Consider the following 21,060-nt stretch of genomic DNA (forward strand, 5'->3'; position numbering starts at 1 on the left):
GCTTTTTAGCTTCTTTCAGCTCGTTGTTTTGATTTTTATAGCTTATAACTTTATTGTTTAGTTCAGTTTCAGCTCTCTCATTAGACTTGTTTCCAGCAGCAGACTGTCAAAGTTCACAACTAGCTGGTGAACGTAGTGAGGCAATAAACAGCTACAGAGCCAGAGTGAATATTGTACTTCCTTTCATCAGGTGGACATGGGCATGATTCCAAATGAATAATGTTGTTCTGTGTCTGCTGGATGTGGAAATAAGCAACTGTTTGCTAACTAGTTTTCCATAACAACTTTATAAGGTGATACCATGTCAATAAAGTATTTACAACTTTTTGCAGTGGTGAGAAAAAAAAAAAAAGAATGTGCCTTTAAAAAAACGAAAGGGCTCCAGCAGAGGTACAGTAATTTATTATATTGTATAACACAGTTGATGTGTATATATTTCACCAGATCAGCAAATTTTCACTTGAAAAAATAAATGAATAAAAAATATTGTATTAAAGTGACACTAAGCTGTTGCTTCTACTCTGAAGCAGAATGTCAAGAGACTTAAAGACAAACATCAGTTTGACAACAGCTGACATCAGTGGTTTTCAGAAAACACTTCAGTTTCTGTGGAAATATTTTCTTCTACTTTAGAAAAATTAATTTAGTGTTTTATTTCATTTTTATACATCCATATAATTGTTTTCATTGTACACCAAGAATATGAGTGTTCTTGTCCTGTCACTGTAAAAGTTGTATAATTGAGTTGTACAGTAAAAAGATTTTCTATGCAATAGATTTTTAACACTATTGTTAAATGTGTTTGTGCATTTATACCAAGCATTTAATCTAATCCTGGTGAAAAAATAAACAGCAAATCAAAGAGGCGAGTCAACTCAACATAACTGCGTGCTTTATTGATATACAGTAAAGCATTTTATAATACAGTAGTAAGGCATATATTTGGTGGAATCTGATATGTTGTGAAGTATTGACGCGTCATTGGAAAAATGATGTGACAATGAAAAGTTAGAAATGAAAAAAACAAACAAAGAAATCAATCAAATTCAGTGTCTGGATCAAAACGAAAACCTCTTGGATCATGCTGCAAGAATATGATGGCAAAAACACACGTGTGTATAACGCCGTGATGCTCACCGCGGACTTCTCTGAGTGGTTATACATTAAATTAGGATGGATTTTATTTAGTCACACATGCTAATATCGTAACACCTCACACAGCACAAAACAAAATACCCTTTTAACCAAAGACAAAATGTAACACTCTTAGAATGAACACACACAGAAAACAATATCTAGTATGTTCCAGGTATGACAGTAGTGCACACTGATTCATTTGATTTGTGTAAAATGTTTTTATACTTGAGTCATATAAAATCTCTGATATAGATGAGAAATGCAGTGAATGCATCTAAAACATTCAGATTTGAGGCTCCTACAGTGCAGTAGAACATGTACGGAGCGATTAGGATATCTGACGTGAATCAATCAGCCAGTAATAATCAATTAATAATCAACAATCTGAGAGGAGTGCAGGATTGAGTACAGTAGAGAAATTGTCTCCAAACCAGACTTGGACAATTCACACGAGGTAGAGCTTGCGTTACTGGGCTTCCTAGAACTCAAATATTTGTTCCTCAAAAATAATCTCAAGCTAGCAGCCTTGTAACACTGTAGTGCTCAGATTCTAATTAAAAATTCATAAAACATTCCTCTAAGTTCCTCTTACAGTACTTTTGACAGGGAGAGACTGTCAACTTATAAACCAATACAGTGTACTGTATGTACTCAACAGGCCTTAAAAAGACACTTTCAGAGCATCTTAGTGATAGAATTAAAATCCTCACTTTACATGTCAGTGCAAGAATCAGGAAGATTTGCTTTTTGCATCCAACTGCACTCCAAAATGTATTTTTCAAAGATTCTGTCAAGGCCCGATGCAGAACTGAAGATGACATAAAAAATGCAGCTCTAATCTTCTTCTACAAGGATAGTCATCAAATTAACAAACTTATGCTGGCTACAGAGAAAACTGAGAAGACCTTATTTTCACATCTGTGACTGAAGAAGCCACTTGAAACATCAGTTAAAGGTATCTGTGGAATTTTGTTTTGGTAAACAAGGTCATGATTATAGTTTTTCACCAAATCACATTGTGTGTATTCTTAAGGACTAAAAAAACATGTTGAATATATTTCCTTCCTCAGAGATCATATTCAGAATCCATATTTTGAAGGACTGGAAACCTGCCTTATTTATTACCATTTTTGTTAGCTTGTAGTCTTCTTCTTCACTGCCTTTGTTTGTGCATTGCTACGTTACTTGGCGCGGACCGCCACCAACTGTCAATGAGTGGAATAGCATAAAACAATCTGCAATTTATTAACTTGACTCTTAAAAACATTGCTCCATAGCATTAATAGCTGGGTACACTCCTAATGACTTTACACATGAAGACCTTTTACTCCTCATGGGAAATGCTACTCAACATATCTAAACAGTTGTATGATACTGTGTAACTCTAGTCAGGGTTATCATAGGCAGTATCCAACAGTTCTGGAGCTAAAAGTCAGCATATCTCAGCCTCTGCTGCTTTGATTTTGATCTTTCTTTTTCAGTCTGTCTCTTAGCGCAGCTTTATGGAAGAGCAACACTAAATCACTGGAGTACCTCTTTGAATATGCATGGCCAAACATACTATGACTCAGCTCAGTTGCAGCTTTTCTCACAGCTGTTTGAGTAAAGTAACATTTACATCAAGTCTGGAAGATAATGCCAATAAATACTTGCTTGTGGCCTAAAATATAATAATAATATTTCAAACAGGGACAGGCCATGGTAAATGCAGGTTGAACTTTTCTGTTATTAAAAAATAACATGGATACTACTCACAGTTTGTACTTTATCACCATTTCATGGATTGTTTTTGCACTGTTCAAGAAAAAAAAAAAGATTTAAGCTTAGTTTTTTTTTAAATGACTAATAACAAATGATGTGCATCTAATAATTTCCTATTCCATGCATTATGTTTCAAGTGACCTTGTTGACATGTCTCAGTTCTGAATCGCGCCTTTTACTCTGTCTGTCTGTGCACACAGTACACTGAGCTGAAAACAAATACAGGTATAAAATCTGTTGCCATAGAGATGTTAACAATGGGGAAGATGAATAGATGGATGGATGGATGGATGGACGGGCGGACGGATGAGTAAATGATTGAATAATTCAAATATAACATGAGGTTTGTCAGCCAAAGCAAAAAAAAAAAAAGCTGTAATGTTATGTGGAAGTTAGGCACCACCACACACACTCTCTGTCTCTCTCTCTCTCTCACACACACACACACACACAGTCACACACAAACTCACACAGTCATACACAAACTCACACACAGTCTCACAGACAACGTACTGTAAAGATCCAGGATGCCTGCATTACCTTGACAGTAGTGTACGCTGTTATAGAAAGACATTTTCCTCTTAGAAAGCACCCTTATGATTTACAATCATTCTTTTTTTGATACAAATGTCTGAAATGCTTTTGCTGTTTCCCCAAATTACAAAGAGATGGCAAATATACGACCACACTGAACACACTTATTTGTATCTCATCTTTCTTTGTCTCCCCCCTCCCCCCCCCACTCCTGTTTTATACAATTGCATAGAAGTTTAAAAACCAGCCTCTGTTAATAATAAAACAACTTCAGGACGTTTTAAGAAACTACTGAAATCTACAAGTTATAATGTTTTTTTTTTCTTTTGTTTTTTACGCGTCGTTGCTGGAACCGCAATCCTTCACAAAAATAGACGTTATATATTCTCTTTGTAAACTGTGTTTCCAATCCAGTTGTTTTGACTAGAAAAGCATGCGATAGGTAGGGAGGGAGGGGGAGGAAGGAGGGAGGGAGGAGGCAGGAAGTAAGGTTGGGCAGGGGCGGGATCAGAAGGGCAGGGCCTCGTGCTGTTCGGCGCTCTGCTCGTCTGTCATCACGTTGACCAGTGACTCCATGGCGCGGCCCAGATCATCGGCCATGTGGAACAAACTGCCAATGCTGGGACCTGGAGAGAGAGAGAGAAGTAGTAGTGATGCACACTGCAGGTTAACACAAGCTGACAGACATATGACAGGAAAAGTGACAATGCCACGAAAAATATCTATTGACAACCTTTTTTTTCACGACGCAGACCAACAGATAGGTTGGTCTGCGTAAGGTAAACTAATGTAACATTATGAAGGGCTGTGGATGTTGAGATTCCAAAAAAAGTGTTTCTAGTGTGACCAAGTGTGATTTATGAAGTGTAGCCAAACAGTGATTTGTCGTGCACTATGCAGCATGTTCTGCCTGCAGCCTTACAAAAACAACCCTATGATGCTATTTGCATCATAAAACATTAAAGTCAAGCCAACTTCCTTCCCTTTGTGTAAGTTTTATATCAGCTCAGTTTCAGATCTCTAAATCTCTGCCCACATCTCTGAATAAAAAAAATAATAAAATAAAAACATCAGTGTAGTGAAAACAACATGGCATTTCAGTCTGGTTATCAGTCTACAATAGCTCCCTCAGTGTGCTGAATTAGAACACAAAGAGACAAACAGCCATGTGTTAAAATTCATTATTTAACTCAGATTCTGCTCTAAATTATATCACAAATAAATATACTTTTTTAGTTTTTTAGTCAAAACTATTCTCACATACAGGAAACGTTGTCGGATGTTTTTTTTTAATGTTAACCCATAAGAAATTCATGTTTAAGAAACAATGTTCCACAAAACAATTTCTATCACATTAAATTGTGGCTGCATCTTACTGTGAACCTCATTCAAGTGTAACATTCACACAGTGTGAAATGTACACACAGACACACATGGCAGGCTGCAACAGTAACACACACTCTACTCCCCGCTGTGAAGAAGAGAGCAGCGGTGTGAGACAGGACAGAGAAGGGAGAGGAAATTAAAGACTGAAGGAGGAGGGGTTGGCAGATATTTGCTTTTTTCCACTGCATCACTGTACCGTGACGTCTCCACTCTGCCATAATGTCTCTCTGCTGGATGCTTTGTGCACACTTCTATTGGCTATAACAGAGCCAAAAAATTCAATATCAATATTCATCCAATTCTGTTTATTATGACTTTACTATGTATGTTCTAGCTGAAGTACAGATGGTGATGCTGGTGGCCAGAGGTGGTACAGATGTGATGCTTGTGCAGTGGGAATACACAGAGAGGTGGAAAACAAGGAAGAAGGTGGAAAGAGAAAGTTGAGCCACTAACCTTTCATGGGTGTCCCCTTCTCCCTCCTGGCTCATGGAGAAAAGGAGGAAAAGAAGAAAAGAAAGGAAGAAAGAGGAAAAATCAGCCTTGTCTCAGTAATGGAGAGGAAGAGAGATGTCTGAAGGGCAAGAAACGCTTCACTTAAGGCTAACAGCTATAATACACTGCAAAACAGTTTAGTGAGAGCATAAAAAATACAATATACAACCTTTCCACTCTCACATATATTGGTATAGAGCATGATGGAGCGCCTTGAAACGAGGGTGACACAGATAACATCTAATGAAGGACCAAGGCTCCAACAGCTACATTCTGACACTTTATCAACAAAAGCTCTCTTTTTCTTCCCCTTTTTTCATTTATTTACTTATTGTTTACATATTTAATTTAACTTATTTTTGCTTATTTTTAAATATTGATTTTTCTTCTTATTATTTACTTTGTTCTATTTTAGGACAAACATGAAAAGTTCTCATCAGAGAGTCGGTGTATGACTGGTGATGCTCTCCTGAACGTGACTGAAAATTTTAATCCTTAAGATTGATATCTCGGGAGATCTGGTGACACCTGTGGTTACCATGGTAACATCTGGTGCGGTTTAACAGTCCAGCAAACATCCTTGAACAGCTACTTTGTCAGAAATGCAGCAAAAGAGCAGCTGTTGTGTCTGTTTACAGTGCAGCAGAACATTACTTTGCAATTGCAACTGTAATCCAGCACCAATAAGAAGCACTATATAGAGATGATTATAGGCTGTAAATACATGAATAAAATAAAGTTTATTGGGTGAATAAAACTCACTGTGGCAGAGAACAGTATGCACCTTTCATAACCTGCTTTCTTTAGGCTACAGCCACCTGTAGAGCTTATATAAGACACCCCCACCGTTAATGTTTGCTAATTAGACGAGTTACACTTTTAATGAGCTCAAAATGTCTAACTTTTATATTTTCTCATAGTTGATAGCCTAAAGGAAAGCTTCACTTAAAAGGTTAAATTCAAAAACATTCTTTTATCCTTCCAAGGAAAAAACAGAACTTTAATCAGATCACAACAAATCAGATCCTTTCTGCCTCCAGGAACGGGACGACTGTCTGAGCAAAGATACTTTATCACTGCAGATACTTATCTGACTTCTCTGCCTGAAATGAAATAAAAACTGGATATTGTTTACAAAAACAAATTGACATTCCATACCCTGGCTATGAGGGAAAGAATTGTTGAGCTGTTCCATCACTTCCTCCAGCCCAGATGCATCTTGGGAAGGGCTGGACAGCTCATCATCACCTGGAACAGGAAGGGGGGGGGGGGGGCAAAGAGAGAGAGATGAAGCTTTTTCTACTTTCAGAATCCTCGCTAGTAAAATAATGCCAAGTCACATTGGTTAAGTGTTTGGGAAGTGTGAACACAATATGTTATGTAACAGAGCATTGTAGTCTGATGTCAAACAACGTCCAACAGCGTGGTCTCTGCAAGCTGTGAAATCACACTCTATTTATATCCTCCATGCTTTTAAAAGGGTGGATGCAAATTAAAGGATTTAAGTGGGAGAGTGTGTGTGTGTGTGTGTATTCTTACCCATTGTATCAGTAGTCTGGCTGGCAGCCACACGGAGCAGAGGGAGGGAGGAGTCGGAGCGCTGGGACGAGGTGGAGGGAGAGGACAGAGCTGTGCCGTTCACCTTGGAATCCGTCTGAGACACACACACACACACACACACACACACACACACACACATTAGATACACAACAAATTGGCAACCGTGCCACCCAGCTTAATTAGAAGAGTCAAAAGGGAAGTGGAGTGTATGTGTGGGACTGGGGAGTTGGCCAGATACTCTGTCAGCTGTTACTGGCAGTCAGTCAGACAGTGTGGAGGAAGCAGCGAAGTCTGAGCTCTGAGTTCATGTCAACTCTGAGACTTTGAGACTGAGCTTTTTATTGTATGTAGAGAGAAAGATGGAGAACCAAACGCAACAAAGTTCCCCAGCTGGACTTGAACTGCATCATCCCTGGTTTGAGTCCTGCCTGGGAAGAGATGGTTTTTTCATCTTTTTTGATCATAACAGCCTAGCGAGGGATTTGAAGCAGCTTTACTCAGGTTTGACAAACTCACATGATCAAATTGAGAGACTTTTAAATAACTTTTTATGTTTTGTTTGGTGAATATTTGATTTGAGGACAACAAGATACAGGTCAAAATCAGACATTTACGGTCTTATTTTCAACTCAGGATGTGGTAAAGAAATGAACCAACTACTAGAGTTGATGGACTCATCAGGGACATCAGGGACAATGATATAAATAAGTCCAGGACTGACAGAGTCTGATATGCTGTATTTAATAATATATCAGAGGGTTGTCAAAACCTACACCTGACAGGTCTAAAGTCACTAGTCAGTGCTCGTGAATAATGGTCCCTCATCATCAGATTTGCAGCAATTATGAGTAAAAGACAAATGCTTGTATATAATTTCATAGTATTTTCTATGCTCACATACACAGCTATGAATGCACCAAATTTAACAGAATGTAATATTCTCCAGAACAGTTTTACCTATCCTCCCACATCATAACAGTGCAGAGTCACTCACTGCCTACAGCGCCTAATGATGCACACCTGTTTTCACTATCACTAATTAAGCAGATGATCTGCCCTAACATCACAAACCCACTCACAGCAGGCCCCAAGCCCTTCAACAAAATCTAACACTGTGTTATGCAAAACTTAACATGCAAATATAAAAGTTGCATTCTGTTACTTGTGTAATATGACTGAATAACAGATGAAGTGAAACATTAGACTGATTTAACACGCACAGAAAAAACCTGATGATGTTTGGAACGAGGGCTTAGTGGAAAAGGAGAAGAGCAACCTTTATATTTGTCAATTAAAAAAATGATAAACAAGTGAACGGATGTATGTAATCTGGATCAAAGTATACTCATTACATGTACCTGCTCCAGTAGCTGTCTCAGCCTGTGCAGTTGGGACTCCAGCTGTTTGTTGTGGTCCTCCAGGATCTGCATTCGGGCTTCCAGACGACCTTTGTGCTGTCGCAGCAGTTTGGCCTCTGCGATTAGCTCGGCGTCGCGTGCGCTCTGCGGTGACACCGGGAGCATCTCCGGGGGCGACGGCAGCGGGGACAAGCCCTTCCTGTCGTGGGCCTTCTTCAGACGGTCGTACTCGGATTGGAGCTTCCTGCAGAGAGGACAGCGGAGGAATCAATCGACTGCTTCTAGCACCGTGTGAAATATTAAACTCTCACTGCTTAGGACAGAAGCTGAACTTTTGTTTTATTGATTGTCGAAGAGAACCTAGCAAAACCGATAAATTATACAGTAAATATAACACACCAGCTAAAGTACACTTATCTTTTTCCTTTAGAATCAACAAATCATAATAATAAACTAAAGCAGAGAGATATAAACAGTAGATGACAGAAAAGAGTGCAACAGTTAAACAAGGCTAGTTGGGTGATATGAGTTTTATGTAAGCTGTGTATTAATTGTACGTTTATTAAGCCTTCACTAGTGTCACTAGTCACAAGAAGGGATGGGTATTGTTAGGATTTTATCAATAATACTACTCTTATTGATAATCCTTATTGGTATGCTCGCATAAGTATTCACCCCTGCAGACACTTCCAAGTTTTGTCATGTTACAATCATAAATTAAATGGATTTTATTGGGGTTGTATGTAACGGACCAACACAAAATAGTCCGTCATTTAGAAGTTGGGGGGAAATATTACATGGTTTTCAAAATAAAAATCTGAAAAGTGTTGAGTGCATATGTATTCACCCCCTTTGCTGTGAAAGCCCTAAATAAGGCTAAATAAGTGCAACCACGTGCCTTCAGAGGTCACATAGTTAGTTAAATAGAGTCCACCTGTGTATATATTATTCACCTCAATATAAATACACCTGTTCTGTGCATACCTCAGAGTTTGTTTGAGAACATTACTAAACAAACATCATGAAGACCAAGAAGCTCACCAAACAGGTCTGGAATAAACTTGTGGAAAAGTACACAGCAGGGTTAGGTTATAAAAACATATCCTAAGCTTTGAATATCTCACAGAGCAGCATTAATACTAATCCACCTAAAGTGACAACTATTAGTCGTGCACTCCACAAATCTGGCCTTTATGGAAGAGTGGTGAGAAGAAAGCTGTTGCTGAAAAGAAGTCATGAGAAATCCCATTTGGAGTTTGCCACAAGTCATGTGGGAGACACAGCACACATGTGGAGGAAGGTACTCTGGTCAGATGAGACCGAAATTGAACTTTTTGGCCCTAGTGCAAAACGCTATGTGTGGCGAGAAAGCCAACACTGCACATCATCCTGAGTGAAACACGGCGAGGCAGCATCATGCTGTGAGGATGCTTTTCATCAGCAGGTACTGGGAGACTGGTCAGGGTGGAGGGCAAGATGGATGGAGCCAAATACGAGGCAATTCTTGAAGAAAACCTGTTTCAGTCTGTAAGTGAGACAGGGGCAGAGGTTCACCTTCCAGCAGGACAATGACCCTTACAGCCACAACTACACTGGAATGTTTTAAGGCAAAGAATGTTAATGTCTTAAGAAAGGCCCAGACCTCAATCCAATTGAGAATCTGTGGCGAGACTTGAAAATTGCTGTTCACAGACTGTCTCCATGCAGTCTGACTGAGCTTGAGTTATTTGCCAGGATGAATGGGCAAAAATTGCAGTCTGTAGATGTGCAAAGCTGGCAGAGACATACCCCAAAAGACTTGCTGCTGTGTTTGCAGTTAAAGGTGGTTTTACTGAGTATTGACTCAGGGGGTGAATTGTTACATTCAACAGATGTTTGCTTTTTTTGTTTGTGTCACAACAAAAAGTATTTTACACCATGAAAGCACTATGCATGTTCTGTTAATCAAATGGTAAAAAGCCCAGTAAAATGAATTCCAGGTTATAACAGAGCAAAATGTGAAAAAGTCCACGGAGGGTGAATGCAAGGCACTGTACAAACCTACAATCTCAATAAATGAAATAAGATTCTGGACATAAAAACACTAAGTGTAGATTGAACATAGTGAAATCAGTCACTGTCACTCATCCATCATGTCCTCTGTCATCCTCCCTATGCTGATGATGTGAACAGATTCACTGCCTGGAAGGTACAGCTGGTGGAGGGGGGAGGGGCTGGTTTCTCAGCCAGAAAGTCAACAAGAATTAGACTAATGTTAAGATCCCTGGATAATCGGGATAAACAGATAATGGTAGGAGACAATAGACAAATCAGTTGAACATATCACTTTTCTATAATGTAAGCTTGATGAACAGGGGTTTTAATAAATTACTCTTATTGGCTTTTTACTTGTGAGGGTTTTATTGCACTTTCAGTACCGAGCTCAAGTTACAGTCTCACTTTAAGGACGCCTAAAACTGAATATACAGTTTCAAGAAATACACAAACTATTTGGAAGCTGCAAGCTGCTTGTTGTTTATGAAAATCAGGTCACTTTGGGCAACTGATCCTATTTAAGTTAGAGCCCAGTTAAGATAACTGGGGTAAATAAATGATGCCACTGACCTGTTCTCCTGCTCCAGGTCATTGAGGACCCTCTCCAGCTCTCCCTTCTCCTCCGTTTCCATGGAGATGAGGATCTGGGCTGGGCTACGGGGCTGGCTGAGAGGAGAGCCTTGGTTCAGAGACTGGCAGTAGTGCTGGATCAACATGTGCTCGTCATCGCTGCAAACGCACACACACACGCCAAACACACCCACCAGTGATGGGCAGACATACACACATTCACATGGTTGCAAAAATGCATACACACACACACACACACACACACACACACACACACACAGAGGAGGAAAATGGAGAAAAAGAAAATCAGCAAGTGGATGAAACAGCAGCAGTGACACAGGACTGCACCACAGAAGAAGAGTGTAAAACACAGCAGGGACAGAGAGAGGGCCAGGGTGTCGTCTTCACAACACATTTGTCCTGAACTCTATTTGGAACGCTGGATTTTGGAGCGATTCAATTGGCTACGCTCTGCCAAGTGTGAGCGTTGAGGCGCGCGGCCCGAGATGTTTGGGAGGGTTTTAATAAAGCCAGGTATTTAGATGCTGCTGTGTTCACCGCGCCACTTTCAGCTCGGCCAATCCTCCATTCTGAATACTAACAGAGCTGCAGATATGTGCTGCTTAAACAACAAATCCCCTTCAAGATAACTGCTGACTTGAAAGTAAAACTCATTATGGGAAGGGAGTGTAGCTGGCCCGGTTCAAAATGGCCCCTGGGTGCTCTCTGCTCATCTTTTATGCTTCATCAACCAAGCTGCATTTTACAAGTTATGTTGATGTGTTACACTGGAGAAATTCTTTACTTTTTATTTTAATTATGGGCTTTTTATCTAGCAGGTTAAATTCAATGTGCATCTTTCATACATGCTAGTTGTTCAAACTTTTACTCTTATTATCCCTGAATGATATTCATGTTGCAGCGAGGCGAAACACAGAACGCACACAGACATGAATATGAGATACATAACATACTAAAATACATACTAATCTTTGGGCTTGATGCTCTATTAGCAATTGTGATGGCAACTTCTGAGTGTTGTTTACTGTCCACATTTGTTCAACTCAAGTTTTATGGAACATTTTGTGTTATTTTCCCTTCATTTGCATGCTTCTAGCTTCACAGAATTTATATTTTCAGACAGGAAGACTAGACATTAACAGCTACTGTGTATTTTTGTTACCTCCTAATTTCCTTGTAATGCTGTTTTTTATGTTTTTTATTTTTCTATTTCACTGTGCTGATTGACTGTAAACTGGCATGTAGTGGTAACAAGCTTCAAGACAGCTGGCTGTCAGTATCATGAGAGTCTGTGTGTGTCAGGAGTTTAAAACAGAGCAGATTAAGCGTCTTGTTGTTTATTATTTAATTTAGAAATATCAAAAGTTAAAAAAGTGATGTCTTATTTTTTATTTTTATTTTGCCTGACTAGTCAAAATATCTGATGGGTTTAAATTTATAATGATTTCAACCTGTAGCTGGAAGCAATAAATGTGATAAACAGTGTAGAGCATTTTCTATATTAATGTTTGCCTCCTTTATTCAAAATGATCAAATGGCTATGTTGTAGAGTTTAGAGTGCTGCAGGTGATCAGTAACACCGATACACAAAATAAAAACCTTAACAGAATTTGTGAGTTTCAACTGGAGGCTCTGGCTTTTCAAAATTACAGTAACAGCGGTTTCAGGAGTATACGCAGAGAAATTGAGTAATGCTCACATAGGCCAAGATTGTCATCAACTCAACACCTGCCAGTTTGTTTATGTCCCTCTCTCTGTTCCGTGTTTAAAAGAATCTCTTTGCAGGTGCTAAATACAATATATTTTTTTTAGAAAGGGGAATCAGAGAAAGCAAATGCATGGTCACAGTGATGACTTTAAACAGATTACAAATATATATGAATACATGAATGCTACTTTGTGATAAGAAGTGTGACGGAGGACAAATACAGTCTATTATTGCATATATACATCGTATCAGAAAATCTTACCCCTGAGGACAACATGAATATATCATGTGAGATGTGCTGATATTATCAACTATGTTCTGCTCAACTATACAGAGCTATGTTTATGTTTATGTAGGATATGATAATTCAAACAAGAATAAATCCATAATATGAGCTTGTCTCCAGAATAGTCTAACAGTCACTGACATATATCACAACCAGCCAATGGAAACAAAGACAACAGAGCCAGTTCACACATAGCCGGCCAATCAGTGAGTGAGAAGGTTGGCAAAACAAAAAAACAACAAACAAACAAACAAGCAAACAAAAAGCGGTTCTCACATGCTCTCATTGGGTGAGATACTGTCATTCAGATAAGAGCCATTACGATTCTCCATTTCTGCTAACCTGCGGAGGGGGAAGAAACAGAGCAGTCAGTCCCAAAACCAAAAGGTCCAGCAGTTAGCAGATTATTCTAGAGGGAAAATCCACCTCAAAACAGAATTCATATTTGTTACTGCAATGATTCAGGGCTTTTCAGAGTGTAACCTGATGTGCAGATCGATATGAAAACACTCAACTTGAAATGAAACTTTGCCAAACCCACTTTCAGGCTTCGTGTTTCCTGTGATGGCTTATTTAACCTTGCAAATTCCATCTGTGTAGAAGCTGCTTCTTACAGAATGAAAAAAAGGAGGCCTGGTGTTACACAACACTAATTGTGTGCAAACAGCGGCAGGAATACAACCACACACTGTCTGCAGCCTATTTGAAAGTGTTTACAACTGAAACACTACAAACTCAAGCAGCACCTACAGTATCTGGCATCTTTGTATTTTATACAAGTCGGCTAATATTGCCTTGAAAGCTGCCTTATGAAAGTAATGAGTGGCAGACCTTCAACACATAACACTGCTAATTGGTTTTCAATTTAATATGTCTCACTTTGTGCAGCCGCCTCTGTAACTGATTTACAGTCGTCGCTGGCTGAATCTCTGGTGTGTTGGTCACAAAGACTGTAAGATTACTGCATGTAATGTGGCTCTAAAATATAATGACAATATATGCCAAACACAGGGACACTGCATCAGTAAAGAGGAGCTTTTAATGGACAAACACTGGCTTCTTAAAAAATAGCACTGAAGTTAGTTTTTGAATTCTTTTCATGGAAACTTATTTGCTTTTTTGATGAAAGTTAAACGGGAAGATTGAAGGAGAGCTTAGCTTAAAGGCTGCATGAAATTAAAAATACATTTTCCCAGTATTATTACATTTTGAAATATCATCCTCTGACATTTCTGTTGCCACTCCGATACAGTGGAGGTGAAAAGAATTTTGTGTCCTAATAGTGTCAGGATGACTCACAGACACCACTGTCAACAGTTTCATAGAGACTGTTTCCTCTAGAAAGTAGCTCTGCTGAAAAGTGTTGACAGTGATGTCTGTGGATTATAATCTTTGACCTTGAGTTAAGTCAGAAAATATCTAACTTGCAGACTGCAGCTCTAGCATACTGCAAGATGTATTGTTTAATTAGTCAAACCCCTAAATGACTGGAAGTATCCTTTTAACGTTAAAGAAACCAGTGTTTGGCCACTAAGAGGAACCATGTAAACATGCCCTCTGGCTGTGTTTCTCAAACAGATCTATGAGAGAAATTGCCATGTTGCTATCACCTCAAGATCACTTTCCTGATGGTCGGAGTGTCTGCCCAGAAAGTATCGAGATTTTGGGGTAGTGTGCATTTAAGCAGCATCTGCCCAGGCAGGTGTATTTGTACTCATAAGCTGCTGTGCGCTACAGAAACAAGAGATAACCTCGCGTCCTGGAAGCCATCAGCTCACCCAAGGCTTAATTATGTTACTTCTTCACCCTACCACCTTCCTTTAATCTGCTGGATGGTATCTGGAATCCGCTAGATCTAGACGCGACAGGGGCTGGCTGAGAGAACAGGGCCTGGAGCGGGGAGTGTGACTCAGCATGTGTGTGTCCGTCAGTATGTGTTGGTGTGTATTAATGTGGGTTAGCTCAAGGCAACAGTGAGTGGTGTCAAACACTCTGCCAGGGATCAAACACTCAGCCTGTGGCTCAGACCTCACACGGACTCCACTGAGGAATGCCAACAGTGCCTGACTGACTGATTAAATGACTGATTGATCGACTGCTTGATTGACTCATTGTTTGATTGATTTGACTGCTTCTTGTCCCTCAGCGGTGGGTTTCTGGGATCACTGCAAACTGGAAGAACACTGAAATGTTTTGGTGAATAAGCTCTGATTGACTCAGTGTGGCACCACAACAATATTGATGGGTTTTCTCTCTCTTTTGAGTCCAGTATCGATGAGGCTTTGGAGCGTACATGCTGGCGCACTGAATGGTACAAGCAACACCTCAAATGCATTAGCATATGCATATACTGGACTCTCACTGCAGAGCGCTTATTCACCAAAAAGTCAATGCATCACTTTATCATGTGTACAAATTCAGTTTCTACAGTATGCAAAGGGATATCTTGACATTTTACTTTAGCCTTACATCATTCTTCATCTTCATTATTACCTGACTGAGCTGGAAAATTAGTTTCAGCACATTTAGCATTTAAACCAACACCGCTACTGGCTGGAAGTTAGCTTGAGTACTGTTTTACTTCCATGTGAAATCCCTGCAGTGATGTCTTTTACTTGAAAGAAATATTCACATAAAATGTCAAATGTTGATAATAAAAACTGTTGTCAAGGTATCCCATTGTCCATCTCAAAATAATCAACAATCGTGCATAAACGTCTTTCAAAGCACTGACATATACAGCCATAAATAACTGGAATATTCATATAGCATGAGTTGTTTTTGCTGTTAAAAGGTACAGGAAACACTAAATTATGAATTTGTGGCTACACAGATGTCAATTATGTTTGTGACATTAACTCTTAGAAATGTCATCAACTGTCAGTCAATACTACATCATATGGTTTGTTGATGTGATTGGTTGAAGTTAGCTGTGATAGACAGATGGTTCATCCAATCACCTGCCAGGTATTTTTTGAAAGAGCCTGCCCTTTTCCAAACAGTTTCCAAGGACGACTTCTCAGATGGTTTTGCAGAAACATGTACCTTGAACAAATCCTTCACCGAGTAGCTTTTTACAAATGACAGAGAAAAGAGATGTTTGTGTGCAACATCAATTTCAGCAGAATTGGATACAAAACTACCTTCAGTGGTAAACAATTTAGTTCTGGAGGCGATGCAGCAGCAGAGTTTTTTTCCTAATGAAATGAGTGATGATCTTTTGAGTTATCTACACGTGTTACTGTTACAGCTGTTTTAGGAGCACCTTAAAGCCTCTCTCTCTCTCTGCCTGTCTCAATTACACGCATGGTGAAACAGACTTTGTAATGCATTTGGGGCTGTTGAAGTGGTCTCAGTCTTCAGGTTTAGCCTATTGATGCTCTGTGTTCCATCAATGTTCTGTTCTGGTCATTGAGACTCATCTGGCTTAAGCATCACACTGTGTGCCATGTTTGTGTATTGCCATAGTAACCTTAGACATGTGGATTTGTTGTTGTGTGAGGCTTTGAGGTCATTATCATGATCCTCTTGATTTTATTTGCATCTAATTGTAGCATCCATACCATCCTGGCATATGGACTTCCATGAGAAATATCAGAATACACTTTTTTGTGTTGTTTTCTGTGATGTCAAATGCTTTGCACAGTATAATAATACAGATTTGGAAGAAAAACAATTCTAAATCAAGTTTCCTGTACCTTCAACTCAATGGTCAGTGTTGTATAGAAGATATCTGACATGAACTGTCCTCTATATTAAAGCTTGTGTCAACCAAACAAGCGAAAACTGACTGGATATGACATGTGCCTGAAAGGTAGCTTCACATCTTCATTGTTAGCATTTAATAAGATTACTCACACTAAATGACTAAAATAGACTCACTGGGTTGTGAACAGGGGAGGGAAAACAAATTACTTAAAGCTGCTGATTGATTTGAACATCAATCTGCTGTGAATTTCAAACCGTGGTGTGTGGGGAATAATCTGACTTTTTCAAGGTAAAAGCTCTTTTAATTGGTGATTAACAGCGTTAAAAATACCCAAAGCTCTTTAATGATTGTTGTGTTCAACTTTTAGATTTATTAAGTGAAATAAATATGAGAATGTTGACCGAAAGTTTCCCCAGAACTGCATCAGCAAAGAATTAGGACAACTGATCCCCCGTGAGTTAGCGGCTGCATGAACACAGCGGGGGAAAGACACGCATCCCAATGCAGGAAGTGTGCTGCGCTTTAGCATTTTCTCCAAATTCATTATTCCAAATCACATCAATCAAAATGTTCCTGGTGTCTGGGAGAGCTCTCTGGAGGAGCCATTATCTGCAACGCTCGTAGGGTTGAGGACAGCAGCAGGGAATGCAGAAAGTAGAGCACAGGGAAGGTTACTTTCCCGCGTCCTGTTCACAAACACAATGAGCCTATGCTGCAAGAAGCCGCTGCTGAATGCAGATAGTGTGTTACCGGTTGGCGTAGTGCTCGATCCGAGTGTGTGTGTCGTCATGTGAGAGCTGAGGGGACGATCCAGGCCTGTGAGAGAGAAACAGAAAGAGGGAGAGAGATAGAGCTCGTGAATCCAAGCGGGAGGGACTCATTAATCCTGATGCACACGCACACATGCACAAGCAGCATGAATCCACAGGAGAGCTATGAGGGGAGCGACAGTACAAGGCACAGATGTGTGGCGGTGTGAGATGCTCTGTAAATAAGCTCCCTGCTTGTATCCTGTACTCCCGGCTTGGAATACATTTGCCTTTACTTCAAAAGACATGTCGGATCTAAGATCTCACACCTCGTCTGCTGAGGGAAAGATCAGTATTTTGAGATCATTAACCAGGAGTCTCTAAGGATCGAACAACTTCTCTTGCAGTGTTTTAGTCCTTGAAAAATTAGGATTTGACTCTTTAAAATCCTGAAAACTTCCCTTTACAAGGGCACCTTGACGTTGTGTTTTATCTGTTCAGAGCCAGGAAAGTGTCAGGATGATCCAAAAGTAAGAAACTGTGTTCATATGGGCACCTGACTATTCTTCGAAGACAGACTTGAAAATTGTCAACCTGCCCTTTAACAATGATGTCATTATTGTACAAGGCTACCAGCATGTTTAATATCAGTGGAGTGACTCATCGTGAATCACAGATCTGCAGGATGATGTGGGGTCAAGCAGCAGCAAGAAACTGTGAGATGTGAACCCACCAGAACTACAAACAACATGACACTGCACAATGAGTATGAAATGAGTGGAGGTGAGTGTGTGTTGTGTGTTTGAGACTGACAGAAAGAATGTGTGTATGATTAACAGAGGAGAAGGAAATCATGTATCATGTTTGACAGAGAGAACAGAGAAGAGAGAGAGAATATTTGAACATGAGACTGAGAATGTACAGGTGCTGTGTGTGTGTGTGTGTGCGTGTGTGTGTGCATGTGCAAGCCAGGTACTCACGCATGGTCTACGGGCCAGAAGTTGATCAGAGTGACAGGACTGCAAGACAAAAAAACGTGAGATGATGACACAGGAAGTGGGAGGACACAGCACAGCAAGGCATGATGGGAGCTAAAGCATGGAAAGCAGCGGGGGCCAACAGGGGGAGTTGTGAGACCAGATTGACACAAACAATACAGCGTGATCAAATATGAGTTATTGTGCACAGGTACAGCACGGGCGCTCATACACACAAACCATCAGCATTGATAAGCTATTGATTATTGATTGACCTGTCAGTAAAAGGAGCAAACCTTTTCAGGAATAATACAGCAATCATATGATGTGAGGTATCAAACAACACACAAACACAATATAAAGGCTGTGTGTGCGCATTGCTGCATTGTAGGACAGACACATAATTCACAGCAGCACATTAATCCTATATAAAAATACCGAGTGCATGTGTAGACTTGTGTGTGCACATGTTTAAACACTCATATAAGCCTTTCATTCATCACTTACAGACCATAACTGTATAAAAGCTTTAAAATATTGGGTTCTTTTTCCTTCTTTCTTTGACAATAAGCTTCTCACAGCACTACATTTCATATATCCATATCTGCTCTACAGTATTGAACAGTTGGCCTTGAATAACACTGAGACATTCATTCCTCTTTAGGTGCCAATACATACATTATTATTGATTTGCTTGCTAACTGCTGTATGTATCTTTAGTCAATAGCGGTGTTAAGGGTAACTGGATTCCAATAATCATGAACAGTTGATACTGACTTTAGCTTATAGTAGGTATATAGTAACAGCCAATAATTAACAAGAAGTTACTGTATAGAAATAGCATATATACTGTATGGTTGAGGTCATTTAGAGACAGTGAGCCTCTGATAACATTTGCTCCAAGAGGAGTGTTCCAAGTGAGAGGCGGCACAAAATGAGTTGTTGGTATTTTGATGGAAATTGGGTCTTAGATGTTGTGCTGAGAACATGTGACAGAACCACATCTTTTTCTGGTGCAACGTCACTCCGCTGCCGATCTGGTGATTTTTGTAAACAAGAGCAGACTAAAGAGAGCGAATGAGCAGCAATAACAGAATAATGCTTGAATAAACTGTTTTAATGAAACACTTTCTAACCAGAGGATGCCTTTAAATCATTATTCTAAAATAACATTTAATGTAGCATATAATATTTTAATGTTATGTGCTGCATTATCTGTTGTTGCAGCAGTTTATACTGTATGAAAAGCCGCTCCTTCACTTTATTAAATCCCTGCAGCATCTGAAGGCAGCAGGACTGATATGTATGTGTGACAGAGATGGCATTATACGTGACTGTTACTGTGCTCACTTTGATTGAATCACACGCAAATGATACCAGGCTGCTATAAAACACACAAACACACACACACACACACACACACTAGGCTGGTCCACCATTCTGTCTGTTTAGGAAGGACATGTTGGAATATTTTACTGTTTTACTCTTGAAATGTATGACAGTGCAAATACAGCTGTATGACATCAGTGAAGATATAATGTGATCACTGATATACAGCAGAATTGTGAATAAAATAGTGGTGGGTTGATATCATCTCCATGTTACATCCATAAAACATCAGGATTTCTTGGAGAAGCTGTTTCCATTTGTTGAGCTATTGTTGTCATGCTCCACTGTAATTGGCTCAGCTGTTTCACTAGTTCTTGCACAAGACCCAGTGGTTTATTTAACCGTAAATTGTCCTGTTAAGTACATACCAGATCAAATTGATCAAATCCAGTATCAGTCAGGCCCTATTTATATTTATAAATTCTAGATTTATTTGAAAAATTCAGTGATTTCCTCTCAAAGTTCTTGACTCTTGAAATGTCAAACTACCTTATCTCACATCCTTCCACAATATGAGGTATCAATCACAACTGATGTGTCTGTGAGAGAGAGAGATACTCACGTTTCCATGTTGTCTCCCTCCAGAATGGTCTGGACAGGCAGGTAGCCCATGCGTGGGTGTTTGGCAAAGTAGCGCTTGGTCCTGAACTTGTTCTTCAGCACCTTGGCAAAGTCCCTGACATCCTCCCCTGATGTAGTCTGGAGAGAGACGGGGCACAAAGGTGGCTTTGTTAACTCCAGAGGGAGTGGGGCTCACACACACACACACACACACACACACACACACACACACACACACACACATACACTCACACACCTTTTAGAAAACGCTGCTCATTTATTTCAAGTCCTTTGACTTTATTCACACGTCCAGTCAGTGAAGTTAATGCCCTCATTGTCAGGTCTGAGTGTGCCATTACAGTTACAAGAAAGAGGAAACAGATTTATGACTCTCAGCCAGAGCTTCAGTGTCTTTATTTTAGCCTCAGGCCTGGGCTGAAGACATCACTATTTAACCCTCTCTTTTCACTAGAATACAGCTTCAGGTCTACTGCTACACCAGAGGAAAGCTCTTGGTTTAGCACTGAAGCAGGGTTTACTGTGGAGAAACACAACTAAAAGACACCAGGGTACTGTCATATTCCAGGAATTTAAACAAGCAACAATAGTTTATTATCACTCGGGGCAGCAGAACAAACAGTAAGCACAACATTCACATTTCATGTCGTTATATAAAGTGGAAACTTGTTAGCAAACAGATGCCTATTAACACACCTAGGAGACACAGAGCAACATTATCATTCATTTGGAGTCATGTTTGTGTCCACTTGTTTAGCTCAGTTTTGTTCTCCTCTTACTGAGAGAAATACACATAGCCTATAAAAC

At 39.7% G+C, this 21,060-nt stretch overlaps 1 protein-coding gene across 10 annotated transcripts in view; it reads right to left on the bottom strand.

The window, feature by feature from the left end:
• Window positions 1-875: 875 nt before the first annotated feature.
• The window catches only part of dmd (dystrophin), a 322,537-nt gene continuing 302,352 nt past the window's right edge, over window positions 876-21,060 (bottom strand). For 6 of the 10 annotated variants that reach the window (XM_067583225.1, XM_067583219.1, XM_067583218.1 and 3 more), the window contains 9 exons: window positions 20,237-20,373; window positions 18,289-18,327; window positions 17,310-17,375; window positions 13,127-13,192; window positions 10,836-10,994; window positions 8,232-8,475; window positions 6,853-6,967; window positions 6,472-6,561; window positions 876-4,058 (listed from right to left, as the gene is read on the bottom strand). In XM_067583225.1, coding sequence (XP_067439326.1) covers window positions 3,940-4,058; window positions 6,472-6,561; window positions 6,853-6,967; window positions 8,232-8,475; window positions 10,836-10,994; window positions 13,127-13,192; window positions 17,310-17,375; window positions 18,289-18,327; window positions 20,237-20,373 — 1,035 coding nt within the window. In that variant the 3' untranslated portion in view covers window positions 876-3,939. Of the gene's footprint in view, window positions 4,059-5,274; window positions 5,301-6,471; window positions 6,562-6,852; window positions 6,968-8,231; window positions 8,476-10,835; window positions 10,995-13,126; window positions 13,193-17,309; window positions 17,376-18,288; window positions 18,328-20,236; window positions 20,374-21,060 lie in introns of all 10 variants that reach the window. The other 4 variants (XM_067583224.1, XM_067583221.1, XM_067583222.1 and 1 more) reach the window with 2 other exon arrangements.

Source organism: Thunnus thynnus, chromosome 24, assembly GCF_963924715.1.
Source record: "Thunnus thynnus chromosome 24, fThuThy2.1, whole genome shotgun sequence".
In the NCBI taxonomy this organism is placed as follows: Eukaryota; Metazoa; Chordata; class Actinopteri; order Scombriformes; family Scombridae; genus Thunnus; species Thunnus thynnus.